Here is a 17,199-nt window from a genome sequence, read left to right on the forward strand (position 1 = left end):
CGGAATTCAAACCACATCCGGTCCGCCTTTCACAATAAAACCCCAGCCATAGAAATTTCCCCATTGTTTCAATGGCCTTATGTCTACTTGGGATTTAGTGGTGAAAATAACTTTTATCATAGCTTCAAAATATCTGAACTTGGATGTTTTGATTTTGTTTTTATCTCTTGCATAACTTAGGGAGGAAAACACTTTACCGAACATTTTTCTTTTTCCAGCAACTTTGCAAAAATGAGCCGCAGCACAGATGAAGTTAAGAATAATGATGCACCTACGTGTCAGGAAGACGTTTAAAAATGTATTTCCCCTTTGACAAACCATTAATTTTCTTTATTATGATCAGGTTGAGCGACTCACTTCATTCCATAGAAAAGTGGACCAAAGGAAAACAATGACACGATGAGACACGCCTTCAGGGTAAATGCTTTCACCTCCACTGACCTGTGTGTTTTCAGGAGCTGTCAGGTTTGACGTAGATTAACGAGCACCCTTTAAAGTTTATTATTTTTTTAACTCACATAGCATCGAGGAGCTACCATTACTACCATTGCTATTTTTTTTACCAATAACTTCAAGCTAATATTATTTCTAATTGACTATCAGTGTCAATTCTGTGTCCGAATTTAATCTTTTTATTTAACTTAATTTGGGCTCTTATCATATTTGCGGTTTAATGTAACGTTAGCTAGCTAGTTATATTTGTGTTGGGGTTAATTTGAAATAAAACATTAGATAAACTCGAATATAATTCGAACATTAACGTTTAAATCGAGTCGCCAAATAGACATTATTAAACATTATTTAACTCCAATTCCTTAAATTGTGTATAATAATCCAAGTCCTATGATTTACTTCACATAATATGTCCACAAAAAATATAAATCACAAATGAAGTTATCAGATCAACGCAAACTAGACGCACACAGTGTCGATACGTCATCACGTAGGACTGCCGCCCTAGCGTGGTGCTTTCAAGTGCTCCTCGTAAGATTCTAAGATCACAAGTCATATAGGCTACACAACTTTAAACTAGAAGTCAGCCCGAAACCCCTGGTGCCAAAATTTGCTTTCATTAATCTTCATTTAATCCTCGTTTCAGATTCTGATTCGTGGCCCTGATCAAACAAAGTAAACAAAAAACAGCATATCCCTCAATATCCGCGAACTGTAGGCCTAATTTACTAGTAAGATAATACACTCAATAACTTAAACAGAGACGCTAAGTACAAACATATAACTACGGAATATTTAGGCTACAGTGAAGGACAAATAATCGCACATAAACAACATTAATGTGGCAGAAGCTGGCATGACAGCGGTGTTTTCTGCACCACAAACGTTACATCCGGGGTCCTTCCTGTTCATATTTAATCACACCGTTGTCTTGTGGCGTCACATACAAAGGCGACAGTGTGTAATGGGTAAATATCTAGGCAAGTATAAAACATAAAGACATCGGACCAAGAACATGTTTCCACGTGACTTTGCTTGGGGAGCAGCAACTGCAGCGTATCAAATAGAAGGTATCTAAATATATTTAGCAGTTGTTGAATATACTGGGAGCTGTGTGATACATTATCACAGAAACATGTGCAGTTTAATATAATGAACAGCTCTAAAGTTTCAGCAGTGGATTGTTCGGAAATGAATGAAGCAAAAGTCCCATGATTATTATTAAAAACTATGTTATGAGGATGTTCAGTATGTCAGAAAAGTTTGATCTAACTTGGACCTAGTTTGTGATGAGATTGTATTCCAAACACTATATTAATACAGGTCATAGGTAACATGACTCTTGCATATTTCTAATAAAGTGCAACATTACAAATTTAAAATCAACCAGATCTGAATCCACACTGCTCTCATAAGGTCCAAAAGGTATTTATTTATTTATTGCAAAACTCTTGCATTAGACTGCACAAATGTTCATCCACACAGCACAAGGATAGTTTTCTCTTATTCCAAATGTTGCATGCATAAATGTCTTGGGACATTCAATTGGAACCCATACAGATCTTAACATTTTATTGTTGTAATGACTGACCAACTCACAAATCATTTACAGTTTATGAAGCAACTTAAACCAGCTCAGAGGTCTGACAGCACACAAGCTTCTATGGGAAAGTATGTGAAATAAAAGAAGAAAAATTATAGCAGAATGAAAGCAATAAATCCTCCTGCAGATACCACAAAGATACAGTCTGGGTGAATTTAGTGGAAGCCACAGACACACTTAAAGTCCCAACTGAAGCAATACAGTAATTTTTCTTTATGTCAGCATCGTCCCTACTTTTATTAAATGAAACAAACTTTATGTGCTTGTTGAGGTGGTTGGCAGGCAGATGGCAAGGGACCAAGTATCTGGGACACATTTTGTCATGAGAAAGGCAGAGTGTTTGGGGAGCACAATGGAGATGTGGCCTGCAACAGCTATGAGCTGTGGGAAAAAGACCTGGAATGTATCCAGCAGCTTGGACTAACACACTATCGCCTGTCTCTCTCCTGGGCCCGCCTCCTGCCTAATGGGACCACAAGGCATGTCAATCAAAAAGGTATATTCATATTCCTGTCACACCAAGGGCAGAGTTAAATCCAAAACAACATAAAGGAACTTTTTTTGATGGTTCTAGTGCTCTTCAAACTTTGTACCCGTAACAACAGCACTGTCTATCTGTCCAACAGGTGTTCAGTACTACAACAAAGTGATTGATGATTTGCTGGCCTGCAATGTATCACCAATGGTCACACTCTACCACTTTGACCTGCCCCAAGCTCTCCAAGAGCAGGGTGGCTGGAAATCACCAGGTATAGTGAACCTGTTTGACAGCTATGCCAAGTTTTGTTTCCAAACATTTGGTGACCGTGTCAAACTTTGGCTCACTATCAATGAGCCGCTGATATGTGCCAAATTTGGCCACGAAAACGGCATCTTTGCCCCAGGTATAAAGGAACCAGGTACTGCTGCCTACCTGGTGGGCCACAACATGCTGCGTGCCCACGCAATGGCCTGGCATAGCTACAACTCCTTCTACAGGCCAGAGCAGAAGGGCGCCGTGTCTCTGGCCATCAACAGCGACTGGCTCGAACCACTACACCCAGGCTGCAATGAAGATGTCGCTGCTACAGAACGTGATCTTGCGTTTACATTAGGATGGTTCACCTGGCCCGTGTTTGTTACTGGAGATTATCCAGAAATAATGAGATCTGCCATTGACTCTCAAAGTAAGAAGCTGGGATACACTGGCAGCTCAAGACTGCCCAGTTTCTCAAAGGATGAACGTGCCGTTTTAGGCACGGCTGACTTCTTTGCATTGAATTACTACACATCCCGCAAAGTCAAGGCGGGAGGAAGTTGTGGAGAGATGTGTATAAAGAGTGACCTCGATGCAGAAGAGGTTTTGGACCCGTCCTGGCCCATCTGTGGGGTGTCCTGGCAGGCTGTTGTGCCCCATGGCTTAAGAAAACTTCTTAACTACATTAAGGTAACATTACAACTAAAACTTAGTCTTTTTATATCATTTGCTATTACATGTTGTGGTAAAGGACAACTAACTCAGTCCACACCAGTAAAAATGACCCTTAACAAGCCTAAACCCCAACTATTATTTTATTTGGGCGATTGAAATGTGAAGTCATTTTTTTTCCATCTTAGTATGAAGCCGAATTGACCAACAAGAAGACAAATCACCTTCAACCAAATGACAACACTCTGACATTTGTCTGGTGTCTTGGTATTGATTTTGTATGCAGTAATCTCCTTTTAACACCTCCAGAAACACACTGATGCTTCATTAGTGCTGTCACATTGAATAAAACTGTTACTTTGCTGAGAACTGTTTGCAAACAAGCAATTTCCTGCTGTTGTGACTTGTCACAGTCCATTAATTTGAGCTGGCACTGTTGAAATGCAGCTAAACGGTACATTGTAGACCAATCAGTCTCTCCCTGGAATGTCTGACGGTCATGAGGGCTTGTTTGACAGTAATATTTGCCCCATGACTTTGCAGGACGCTTGCAACAACCCAGCAGTCTACATTACAGAGAATGGCTTCTCTCAAGTGGGGCTCCTGCAGATTGAGGATGTCGAGCGCTGTGAGTTTTACAGAGACACCATCTTGGAAGTGGGTAAAGGTACTGACTGAATTTGTACTGGATATTATATAATAAGCAAACAGTCATTAGTAAACAGTGCATAGAAACCCTGTGGGGCAAATGACAATGAAAATATTATTGTAAATCTGCATGTTGGAAATGATCTCTATAACATTTTAGTGTCGGGCCAACAGCTACCAATGAAAACACTGGCTGACAAATTGCCCTTGTAAAAATGAATGTTTAGCAGGAACAAGGGTGATCTAATCAATCATGAAACAGCAGCATGTTTCCCCTCTATAAAATTAAATATACCTCTGTTTTAATTTGCATACCGTTGACATTAACACTTGAGGAGTCTGTGGACAAATTATTCTAATTTTTCAGAATGCTGTATTCAGGTTTATGAAAAGTTGATTTCTTTTCTTTTACATATTTATAAATCACTGAACAGGTTTTGCTTTAAAGTCTAAACCAGGGGAAATGTCATGATGAAGACAAATCTATTGTTCTGATACATTTTTCCTGAGCTAACATGATGCAAGAAAACTTTTTTATTAATATTAATTTTAAACCTTAGAGCTTATGGAGTTGCCCACATGTAAAGCTGCTTGTTTTGGCCCCACCATCTGGCCAGTCTGCGTATTTTTACTGCCAGGGATGTAGAAAGTTGCCCATGACAATGTGACAGTGAACCAGTATGTAAAATACCACGGCGTTGAATCCAGAGTAGCTAAAGGGAAGTTGATGATTATAAATTACATCTGTGATTTTCCCACTGTGACATGTGGAGACATGACCTTTGCATTGATACTTGCACAAAATCACGACAACGTTCTACATTTTCAATGTGCTCTTTTGTAGCTATCGAAGAAGACGGAGTGAATGTCCGGGGATATTTTGCGTGGTCACTGCTGGACAACTTCGAATGGGCTGATGGATTCAGTGTTCGTTTTGGATTGTTCCATGTGAACTTCTCCGATGTAAATCTGAGTCGAACCATGTACCGGTCTGGACAGGAGTATGCAAAGATTATTAAGAAATGCAGGAGTGCAATCGATGTAAAATAACTGAAGAGTAAAAAGAAAATATTGAGCTTCTTTACACTAATCACACATGCTTCCTTTGATTGTAAATCCAGAATTTAAACTATTACCTCTGAATTTCTTCTTCAGTTTGCAAAATGGCCGTCTTATAGGAAATCTGACTTCAGCAGGGGATGTGAGGACATGGGCAGAGTGTTAAGCTGATTCAATGCAATGTAAATTAGTATTCTGTCCTGCCCAATTCCTAGTCAAGCTGCACACAGAGGTTTATGGAGAGGATGGTTCCTCACTCAGAAGGCCAAGGTAGCTTTAAGCCCATGCTGCGTGTGTGCATACACTGTTTTTGTCAGTGCTAAATAGCAGTATGAATGGTGGTATTTCAAGTCACAGCATTATTATGTCCCTCTGTACCTGCATGCAACTTACACGTATAGGGATAAGATAACATGGTTTGGCAGTATATCAGCATAGCTAAGATTTTATCTCCTCCTTAAAGCTACCGGTGAGAGTGAGATTACTGTCTTTGATTTACAGCAACCCTGTACAGCCTCATTGTACTCTGGAAGGTTTGGGTTGTCTGGAAGGTTGAAGCAAAGATGCATGATGCAGGGGCTGATACAGGGGGGAGGCAATGCTTAAACAGGGTCTGCAGTGATTACACTGACGATATTTTTCCTCCTCACAGAGAAAAAGATACAATGCATGAAAATCCATTTGGTGTTAGTTAATTTAAACATAGGTAGTATGTTCACATGACCACAAGAGTACCAGGAGAATGTCCTTCAGGGGACTAAGTGGCTAGGCTGCATAAAGCACACTTCAGCAGACTCAGAAGGGATGGCAGCTGATAGCAACAGATGCCCTGCCACAGGAAGAGGGTGTAACGCCATTTGTGTTCCCCAGACAGCTGTGCAAACTTTCTACTTTCAGAAAGAAAAGAGGGAACAAGGAGATAAGCTTCCCAGAGGCCTTCTGTTGACTCTTTGCTATTAAGGTAGGATAATTTATATGAATCGCTGAACAATGCACTGTACATCTACAAAGCTGAGGGAGCTAACAGGCTTCAGCATTAGTCTGTACAGGTGTTTCCAATAGAAAGTAGGCCACTACAGACAGTTCATAATGTTTGATGCCTGTCACAGCTGAGCAGCACAGACTAGACAGGCCAGTTTGGTAACATGTTTGTGAGCCTACTGTGCCACCTTGTGGTATTAAAGGGCCCTGCAGTTTGCAGTTCATCAGCTCAATGTGTACAGTACTGCTCTTCACCATATGGTGTCACATGATGGGCTGCTTTCATTAATAAAATGCATCCTGTTGATGTAACAATAAACCAGCTCCCTAACCACAATACATCATAGATTTAACACAATTAATATTAATGCTCTGATGTGAAGGAAAATGTCATTTATATTCTGTGTTGGGAGACTTTGTTTGCATTAATAAGCATGGAGTATCGTGACATCCAGTTGGCTCTGCATACTGTTTTCAACAGATGTGAATAATACTCTTGTGGCCCTCCTCCATCTATGTCAAGCCGAGTGAGATTCTCCTTTGTCTTATGGTGAATAACAAGCTATTGTGAAATCATGAATAATGCTACTGCTGCTCACATTAGAACTTTTCAGTCTCCTTTCAGCACAAAGTTGAACCAAATTTTTACAACGCTAATGAAGTCCACCTCATGTGTCTGTTTGCCAGAGATTCCTGCTGGTCTCTAAATCTATGCAGAGTAATGGTACACAAAACACTAAACATGTAACACGCATGCAAGAACATAAGCGGGGCTGAAGCATTCACCATGATTCATCAATGCAGCTTATAAGTGGGTAAAGGTAGTCCAGTATTGTTGGAGTCCATCTTTCTCTATCACTGAGGGAGCTGCATGGATGAATGGAGCACCATTGCTCCTGAATTGATTGAATGAAATATGAGAAAGAAGGTACTCTGCACTTAGTGAATGTTGAAATTAGCCGTTTTTGGGAACTGAGGAATGATTTGGGCCCACTGCAAATTGGGAAGCTTAAAACATTAATTAGCATTTAAATAATTCATTCTTCCAGTCTCTTTAATAGCCCAACTACTAATATTCAACTTCAATTCATTACAGCGGGGAGAATTTGTTCTGATTAGGCTGTGATGTAGAAAGTCAGCAAAGAAACCATTTCTTAATGTGCTTTCCAATTAAGTGCCAAATATATCATTTGTATAGATAGGTTGCTTTTGACAATGAATTAGTATGTTTAATTGTGACATTCAATCACCTTCACTGGCAGAGATTTACGCCTAGGAACGTTCTGGCAAATTACAAAGAGAGGTCCATTTGTACTTAACCAAACTTACTCATTATATTTTGACGGGGACTATGAAATATTTAATAACTGGGAAATTCATTTACTTATTATAAATGAACTAAATAATGTAGCTGCTAATAAACCATTTTCATTGTGAATTATAGGAAAATCACAGTCGTGTATCGGTGCAGTGCTTACAGGTGCAAAAAGTTCAACTTCTGGCAAACAATTACATTTGTCTGTTTACTAATTACCCTCATATGCATATTCCCTGGAGAAATGATTAGATTGTTGCTTCAATATCAAGATGAAGAGGCATCACCCCTTCCCTTCACACATCTTATCTCTCACTTTCTTTCTTTGTCTGGGTTTTTCAGCCACTTGGTGAGGAACTAGCGAGAGGTCCAAACCACCACTCAGCCTGCCTTCAGTCTTTTTCTCTCTTTCTCTTGCACTTTTTCACTCATTCTCTCTAGCTCATCATCTTCCTCTCTGCTAATCGCATTGCTCATTTTCCATTGACAAGAGAGTATGTAGAGAGAGGGAGAGGGAAAAAAAAAAAAAACACAGCACAAACTTTCTAAATCCCATTGACCTACTTCACCAGACATTTCACTGGGAATTCATATTAGTGCAAAGGAGTTAGAAGAAATATTTTCTCATTTTTCCCACTCCATCTTCCTCACAACCCCCTCCTTCTCTTTCAGCCAGAAGCCATTTCCCTCACATCCCATATTTGATCCTGTGTGAGCACTACAGTAGATTTTACAAGTGGATAAACGCCTTACTGTGGCATAACCAGTGGTTTGGAGCTTTGTCACCACTTTTGACAGTGGTGTAAGAAGCGTGACATCGGGAGTTATAAAAATCGCCTTGGAAGACCTCGTCTTTGATTGATGAATTTGGCGGCGGAGACAAGTTTGAGGGGGATGAATACTGCTAGGCCTTGAAGACAGGAAGTGGAATTATGACAGCCCCATACAGAGAACTAAAGCTGGTAGATGAAAAGAGAATAAAGAGAGAAAAAGGCAATTCAAATTTTTTTTTCTTTATAGTCCCTCCCTGAGGGACTGCAGATGACCCTGCTAACGACTGTCAAAATTCTAACTCCCCTGAGCGTCCTGGCGCTGGGTGATGGGAGGGGGTTCGCAGACCTGCCTGAAAAATTGAAAGCTCCTAGAATATTCAGCTAACCCTGTGTGCTCAGCTGGGGGTAGTGATGGGTGGGTGGTGGGGCACATGCAGAGATTGGTTTTCGGGGTCTGTGTGTGTGTGGCGAGTGAGCCCAGCAGTGTGGTGGTAAAAGAGAACCCCCCTTCGTGTGTGTGTGTGTGTGTGTGTGGTGGCCAATGAGCCGAGCGCTGTGTCTCGTGGGAACAGTGGTAGGAGTGCGACTGAACATAAGTGAGAAAGGGAAAGAGACAATTTATGGAACCTTTAGAACTGCAGTGAATATAACTATGATGGCGGCTTGATTATCGGGCCTGGATCCAAGCAGTGAGACTAATGACGTGGATATAACCCTAATGATCCCAATATGCAAACAATATCAACAACAAAGAGCGAAAGATTCATCTTCGATAAATGTCCTCTAAAATTTTTGAGACCTATGGGTCCCATCTGTCTGAACATAATGAAGGGATTACAGGCAGAGTACAGTGTAAGCTAGTTTGGCCCTTAATATTGTACTTCAAACATTTAAGGTACTATTCCATTTTCATACTACCTAATTTTGTAGTTTGGATCACCAGTAGCAAGTTAACCTCTGACATCTGGAAAGACAGGCCAAGAACACAAAGTGCCTTCAGATGATTTCTGTTGTGATTTGCCACTATGCAAATAAAGTTGAATTGAAAAAGTCATGACCCAGAATAAAGAATGAATTTCAGCTTTGATAAGAAGAAGAGCTACAAGGCCAAATGTGTTTGTTGTAAAATTCAAACTCTGGTTCAGATGGTAAAAAAACAAAAAAGGCACATAGCACATTATATCATTATGACATTTATTTTTCTTCAACCTTGAAAACAAACAAAAAGCAACCTACTTTCAGGTATTTTCTAAAACAATTAGTGGGTTGGAAAACGCTGCAGCTCATCTTTGATTAACTGCAGACACTTTTAGGTTCAGCTCATTTCAAGAGGAAGAGGAGAGGAGCAGACGCATGGGGCGCAGAGCAACACTGTGCGTGGACTAATTAACTCTAAGTGTTGTACGACATGCTCCCTTCTCACCCATGTTGTCACTCAGGGTTTGAGTGGCGCTAATGAGAGAATTATCTAGCCTCGGACCCTGGTAATGCATTCAAATGAACACCAGCTGACCTGACCTCTGAGATGGCTTTTTAATCTCACCACTTAATACCAATCAGACCTGCTTTCTCATGTGCCCACACTGGGAGGGCCCTCTGCTCCAAAACCTGCCATCCACTTCTTTTTTTCACTGTTGATCTAAGGGAGAGCGTTAATTGTCTTGGATGACTCAAGGGCCTGTGCTGATATTATGCAGAGAAGCTCAGGTGTGCAGGATAAAACAGGTGGATATGGCTTGTGAAGTGTTTGCTGGTCATCAAAGTGAAAGTGTTTGGGCGCATGTGCCTGCTCGTGTGTGCACGTAAGCCCATTATCATGAGAACCCAGATGAGGATTAAGAAGGTTAATAAGGTCATGAGTTTGCGGCAAAAGTTGGTGACATACAATAGAGCTTTGGTATTGTTGTGTTACCATAATCACCATGCTTTGGTGCTCAAACCTGTGACTCGGTTGTTGTGCTCACTTGTGTTTTCAGATACAATACAAATGATCTGCTGGGGCTGGGATGAGGGAATTGTGTAATTACCTGCTGGTAATTTAAACATTAACACATGAGCAAATAAGCCTGTGTTTCTAATTGGATGAAGGTATTTTTGGCTGTGTCTGGCAACCTTAACTATGATAGTTTGTTTCAGCAAGAAAGCACTAAAACTTGTGGGCAACATGAGCAATAAGCCCTTTCAAGTGTTTGGGCTGTAGCTGTTTTTGTTTTGCCAAGTGCTCGAGGTAACAAATAGCAGATCAGCCAGAGTTCAAGGCCGCGCACAAAATGGTTGGTGCGTTTCAGTGCCTTTTGGGGAGACTTTTATTGTTATAAATCTTGTGGCATACACGGAGCGTGTATGTTTGAGTGGCTGTGTTTGTGTGTACCAGGGAGTCGAACACAAGCTTGGGTATAACATCTTCTTGTGTAAACCTGCAAATGGAGCTCTAGAAGGCAAGTGCACCCTCCTGACCCGCAACCATCCCACACGTGCAGCACAAAAAAAGTGTGTCAGATAGAGAGGGAAAAAATATCGATGAGCCTAATATGCAAGGCCTTTCCACCTCCCCGAAGTCATTAGATTCTATATTTTTATATTGTTCACAAGCAGTCAGGATTTGCCTGAATGAGACCCAATTAATAGGGATTTAATAGGATTTGCTCATTGCTGATTCAAGGAGGTGGGTGGGATTCCTTTGGTAGCAATTTTACCCTGTAATGTATATTTTTAAGTCATAGTGTCAACTGGGGAGTAAGCCTTTTGGAGAGTGTTGTCATTTTAAAAGAAATGCTGAAAAATCTGCTGAAAATGCAATAAAGACCGGATTGGATGCATATATCATTATGCTGCTTCTATTTTATTCCATGTTATATAAGATTTAACAGTGCACTAATTTCAGCTAGGTTGGATCAGTGCAGGTAGATTTTGACTGTTCTAACATGTGATCAAATCTATTGCCAGACCATTGATCTAACTAGAGCAAGTGCAAAGATCGGTGCTGATAACAGAAGGTATTCAATCAAGGTTGGCTGCAATGAGGAGCAGAACTTTATGTGTCGCTGACGGACAGCTAATTGTACAGGAGACAATAAAGATCAGTTGTTGAGTTACACATTTTGTGTCTCTATCTCAGCCCATGGGTCCATTGTCATGCAGGCTCTCAGGTAACAGGCCCAGTCGTCACTCATCTGTCTGATGCCTGCTGCTATCTGCCCTGACGGTGACTGATGACATTACTGTGGGATGGGGTGTGTATGTATGTTAGCACCAGATAGTGTGTTATATCAAAAGGAGCCCCATGGACGGCAAGCAGGCAGGCAGGCAGCGAGAGCCAAGAATGATACCACCCTGACTGAGGGCTAAGTTCGAGGCCAGAGAGAAATGCTGCATTCACTGACTGTGCCTGAGAACAATACAGGAGCTGCTGGGCAAAGTAGCCAAATAAGGGCTGCAGTATAGTAGTGGGATCAGTTGTCACATGGACAAAGTGACAGCTAAAAGAAACTTGCAGTCGGCGGGTTGGCACGGTGTAGTTGGATAGCACAGACAACTAATAAAAAGATGTGCTGTGGTTCAAATGCACCAGTAGATTGGAAGAATAGGCACACATAGCTTTTACTATCACTGCTACATAGCTCTGCTCTCAGCAGTGGTTGTAAAAACTATTGTGTGCTGGTCCACTGAGGGGAATTGAGGTGTTGCAGAAGAGGAATGTGAAGAACTAAAGTTGAATTAATCTTTTTCATGTTGGAACAATAAACTGTTCCTTCATACTAGCAAGGTTAAGAAAATCCCAGTTTGCAAGATTTTCCAGACAGCAGTTAGATGACAAAAAACAAGTGATGCTCATAAAGCAAAAATATTTGTCAAGCTAGAACAAGAACAACTGAGCCAGCTTGGATGAAGTTCATCTTGCATCGACAATGTCATTTCAGTGAAATAAGTTTCAGTTTGGCCTGTTGCCTTTCTAATTTCCGCAGGACTGTTGGTTGATAAAAATCAAATTGGTTCACATAAAAGTCTTTTTTTTGTTTCTGCTATGACTTCTTAGGTCCATCCTGTAAAACTTCAGAAAGCACACAACTAATTTGAAGTGACACGACTGTGCTACTGCTGTTCTGGACTAAATGAAGAAGTCTAGAACTCCTCAATGGAAAATATATCTCAATAGTTGCATGTGTGTTCTATGTATCTATGTATCCACATATAGTATCTGCACGTCCATGCACAGAGGGAATATATAAATGTGTGTGGATATGCATGTGTTCTCATGCATCTCTGTCCTGGCAGATCGATGCGTCCCTGTCGATGTTTTCTTGCCCTTTGCATGTGAAGTGAATGGAAGGGGAGTAGGAAGTGGAGGCAGGTGTGAAGAGTGTGGGACGAGAGGTGCGCACTAAATGGATGCAATGCAAATGGCACCAGAGGACATGGGAATCAATTTACCTTATTGAAACAAATGAGAACAGCTCAGCCCTGCCATGGTGTATTTTTTTTTTTTTTTGTTTTGTTTTTTTTTTTGGCCGCCCCCATTGTTATTGTAATTAACCTACCCAACCCAAAGCACTGAACCTCCCCTTCACAAACACGACCAACCCCGTCAACAACCCTGTCCATGCCTGCCTGGGGTCGCTTTTACTCTAATGAAAAAGCCTTATATGTGGCCAGGTAAAAATGTAGGTGCTGTAATGGTGATTCATGGCCCTGGGTGACATGCTAAAAGGCATGGGAGATCTGACTAGGAAAGCATTTAGGAAAGGGTACTCCATGTATGAGTGCCAATACCCCCACTTCACAAACATACAGAACATCCACCAGTAATGACTTACGGTCATTCCCTATTCCGAGCATGCTCTCAAGTTTATAAACTTCCTACTCGCCACATTCATGGAATCCCAATAACCAAAATGGACTCCACATATTGTTGGATTGACCTCGGAGGTAAGTGGGCAGCAGGTTGCCTTTTTCATAAAGTGGTGTGTGATGTCCTATTGAAAATTTGCCATTCATTCATTTAAGGGGACACACTGATGCCTGAGCTCTAATTCCCCAGTGTGGCATAGGCATTGTATCGGGGTCTTGGGAGATGGATCAATAGTTAGAGAGCACAATGGGGCTGGGGTAGAATCAATGCACTGGACAAACGACCTTCTGCTGCCGTCCGCACCTTCCAAAACACATCTGACACCTGAGGCAATCTTTACTGAAATGTCCTCTGCTGAAATGCCACAGGGCCACGGGCTACTGAGCAGTCACTCATGCAGGGCTCCCAAATCAAGTACTGTAGGCAAACTGGGTCCGCTGTCATCCATGGTGAAAGGCCTTGGCTCAGCATTACTACATAAACAAAACTCATGCACCTGAGAATGTCAATTACTTGACGCCTGCCCCCATGGGCGGCCCCATGCTTGATGGTCAAATTGGGATTAATTTAGGGAGGATGGGGCCAGTATAGAGGTGTCACCATGTCGTTCCACCTAAAAGAGAGAGAGGTGGCTGTGTCATGGAGAACGGGTGCAGCGGGGCAAGTTGATTGTTCCCCTATTACCCTGCACATCGTTTTGCATAAGCGGCAAAAGACGCTGATGAAAACAAGTGGCGGTTTCAGGTTGGAAGCAGACACCCAGAAAATGAGCTTTTTTCTCCCCTTTCCCTTCTTACCCTTCTGCTGGGCTGCATAATTCAGGAGAGCCATCTTGTGGAAATGTCATCGTGTGGTGGCGGTGGAGCAAGCAGTGTGACAGAATGCTGTAACGCCTCCCAGGCTGGGGCCCTCGCCACGCTCGCCACACCCCAGTCGGCCTGACCTTGCAGGTGCTGATATATGCAACCACATTGCCGTCAAAAAATGGACAACGGGTGCCTCTTCTTTCTGGAAGGTTTTAGTCACTGCTAGCACAACTTTTTCCTCTAATTTGGGTTCATGGAGAGGTGATGCATATTTCAAAGAGAGGCTGTATATATTTATTGCTTCAGGATAAAGATTTCTTTGCTTTTTTCCTCTTCTTTTTTTTTTTGAATAGAGGTCAATTCCCCATCGTGTGTTCCCTTTTATGCACTCACTCCCTATTCTTCATTCATCTTACCTGCTGACACATCTGACAACACGCTGCTGTATTATCATCTCCCAGCGCCTAGCTCTATACCTTCCGCAACAACACAGGGACAGCTCGACTCCTCCACCCTTCCCTTTCTCCTTTAGAAAACTGATTATAAATGGTCAATTTGAAAGTAGACTAGAATGTCCCTAAGGCTGCTTGCCTTGTCAAATTGAAAAGGGACAAGGACAAGTCAGTCGACTTGCCCCTGTCTGCCATCCTGATTTTTCCGAGGCAGCCATATAAGAGGCAACATAACAAATTTGCCCCATGTGGCAGGCAAAGCGATGGCGAAGGATGACGAGGGAGGGTGGGGCGTTAGCGAGCTGAGGATCTTCAACATCTAGCCCTCAGCATTTATATCACAAGTCTCCACAAAGAGTCTATGGATCACTCCAGTGGGCTGGTGTTGGCAGTATCAGGAAAAGCCATAGGCTGTCAGGGAGTATGTGCCTTTCATATTTCACTGTAGACAGCCTTCCCTTCTCCTGGCCTCACTCACAGCAGCCTTTGAGGATAATATCTTCAAATCTCTCCTTGCCATGCTGAGAGGCTATTTTTAAAGAGATATTTATTTCATTCTCTCAATTTTTCTTCCTCTCTCACCCCTCTGTCCTACAGGTATAGCTTTACGGCATGTGACCGGTGGAGAAAGCTGTACAAAACAAAAAAATGCTTGTGGCAAGGCAGGTATTTCTGTCAGCACAAGTCTTTTCTCATTTTCTTCTCACTTTCCGTTTCTTAAAAGGAGAAAACTGTCCTGTTGCTATTTAACTGTATATTTTACAAATCAGCCTCAATGTTCCACCTTGAATTTATCAAATAAAAACTGCTGAAGATAAACTTGATTAAAAAAAAGAACATATACTGAAATAGTCTCATCAACTGAGACTGAGTGAATAAATAATTGTACCAGTGATCGGTAGTGACTTTTTGAGGTAATAATACTCTTTTCTGATTAGGGACACAAAGGGAGATGGAAACGTCCATTGCACCATGATTCATCAGAGAAAACCTTGCAATCAGCTGGGGCGTGTGCCTTTTCCCCAGCACGTATGCCGTCTCTCTTCAGAATACATTAGAGGAGTGTGAGCGACGGAATCATCAGATACTAGGAGGTGAATTGAAGTGGTCATGAACCTAGTGTCAAACTCAAATAGCTGAATGGCGAAAGATAAAACAAACAAGGAACGTGAACTGTTTGCAAACGACGGCGAGGAGCTACATGACACACTATGAAGAACTTCTACAGATAAGGCCTGCGAGCCCTGCATCACAACTGGGCTATTATCGACTGTGCCCCCTGCTGGAACTATAACATGTGACCCTAAATTTATGAATTGCATGAACTCTCTCCCCACGAAGCATGGCATGCGTTATGTTTCATGTTGAATTGTGAGCTGTCCTGCTTTCGTCCCAGGGTGCACAGTAATCCTGGTCCATGAGGACAAAAAAAAAAAAAAAAAAAAAGCAGTAGATGGAAATTTATGTGCTGTAACTTTCCCTTTTTGTTGAATGTTGAGCATTTTTCAGGTTAAATACTGTGGGGATAATGTACACAATAAAGCACTCGAAAGCCTTTTGCACCATGTCCTTCAAGGTGGGCCTCACAAACTGACAGCATTTGTCTAAAACAATATTACTTTCCTGTTCAGATGCATCTTTTCATTGAGATGCAAGAATATTAGATAAAAACTAGATGCTACAACATAACGCTTTATTATACCCTACCGGCTTAGTCCCTGAGGACTCTCTCTTGCATAGTAAGCACATTTCAAGTTGTTGTCTGTTATTCTTTATATTATTTCATTCTTTTTAACCATGGCTAATAGTTTTTTTTCCCTCCTATCTTCCTATATTTCTGGGATAAGCCAGGACTTAGAGCTGGTCCTCGGTTTTACAGAGAAGCAGAAAATGCTTGAGTAAGCACAGGAAGGATTCCTCTGTTGCTACTTCAGGTAGTCCCCTCCCTCCCTTTAGCTGAGATTTCTATCCCAGGCACTTATTATCACCAAACAAGCACTTTTTGATGATGATAAGTAATAGCCACATCCCTGCGTGTAGGACTCACTTCTCAGGGGAATAAGGAGAACATGCTGGTCATTTTTCTTGCCTGTTTGGCGTCCAGCAATCCCAGGGAAAATAGAGGCTGCACAAAGGGGGGTTGATTCTGTGTTTGTGCAGCACAATTCACAACTGGAGGAATGAGCAGAAGATTGTGGGACAGTAATGCTTTTTGATGTTTTTCAGCACATTTAACTTGTTATAGAAAGAAAATACAGAACAAACACTGATCAGTGGAGGCACTATATCTGAAAAGCAATGTGAAGCTTTTACAAGTTAACCTTCACATTACTGGTGAAATATATTGGAAATGACCCCAAGATTTCAACATTATCCAATTTTACAATGTGTCTGTCAAGCAGTATGGATAATCCCAGCGATAAATCCCCAACTTGATTGCAACAATGCAACAATGACGGAGAAGGAACACATCCAAAGAGGGATTGACTTAAGGGTCAGTCCTTCCCGACAGAAGTTCTGTAGCCGCTAATAATGTAGCTGGGTGACAGCAGTGGTTGAGGAAGGGAAAGATATCCAGTGAATGAAGGGACACAAATAAACAGCATCTCAGGGTCTTCTAATCCCCCAGGCATGCTTGACAGTGACCTGTCAAAATTGTGCCAGCCAATTTGAATGCACAGCAGGGAAACATCCCTCTTTTCAATTTGTGGGCAATTTGTTTATTTCCTGCTACAACTGTATCTCGTTGCCAAGCATACCAACATACCACTCAGAACATCTTTAATTCAGTTGGATTTGTGAGACAGTTTGACATTACAGTCTGCTAAAAGAAGAACATAAGAGAAAGGATG

The 17,199-nt window shown here is 41.6% G+C and overlaps 1 protein-coding gene across 3 annotated transcripts; it reads left to right on the top strand.

The window, feature by feature from the left end:
- The first annotated feature begins 1,391 nt into the window (after positions 1-1,391).
- Positions 1,392-14,962, top strand: gba3 (glucosidase, beta, acid 3). Of its 3 annotated transcripts, none has more exons than XR_003295142.1 (6): positions 1,392-1,523; positions 2,328-2,552; positions 2,683-3,482; positions 4,008-4,131; positions 4,957-6,132; positions 14,945-14,962. XR_003295142.1 is itself a non-coding variant. In XM_026298730.1 (5 exons), exons 1-5 carry the CDS (start codon positions 1,469-1,471, stop codon positions 5,160-5,162), a joined length of 1,410 nt encoding a protein of 469 aa, XP_026154515.1. In that variant the 5' UTR covers positions 1,392-1,468; the 3' UTR covers positions 5,163-11,065. The 3 variants fall into 3 exon arrangements, 1 of the variants encoding a protein (XP_026154515.1); XR_003295141.1 differs by lacking the exon at positions 14,945-14,962 and adding an exon at positions 8,140-11,065; XM_026298730.1 differs by lacking the exon at positions 14,945-14,962 and having other exon boundaries at positions 4,957-11,065.
- The last annotated feature ends 2,237 nt before the right edge of the window (positions 14,963-17,199 follow it).

The sequence above is a fragment of the Mastacembelus armatus genome, chromosome 18 (assembly GCF_900324485.2).
Source record: "Mastacembelus armatus chromosome 18, fMasArm1.2, whole genome shotgun sequence".
Taxonomy (NCBI): domain Eukaryota; kingdom Metazoa; phylum Chordata; class Actinopteri; order Synbranchiformes; family Mastacembelidae; genus Mastacembelus; species Mastacembelus armatus.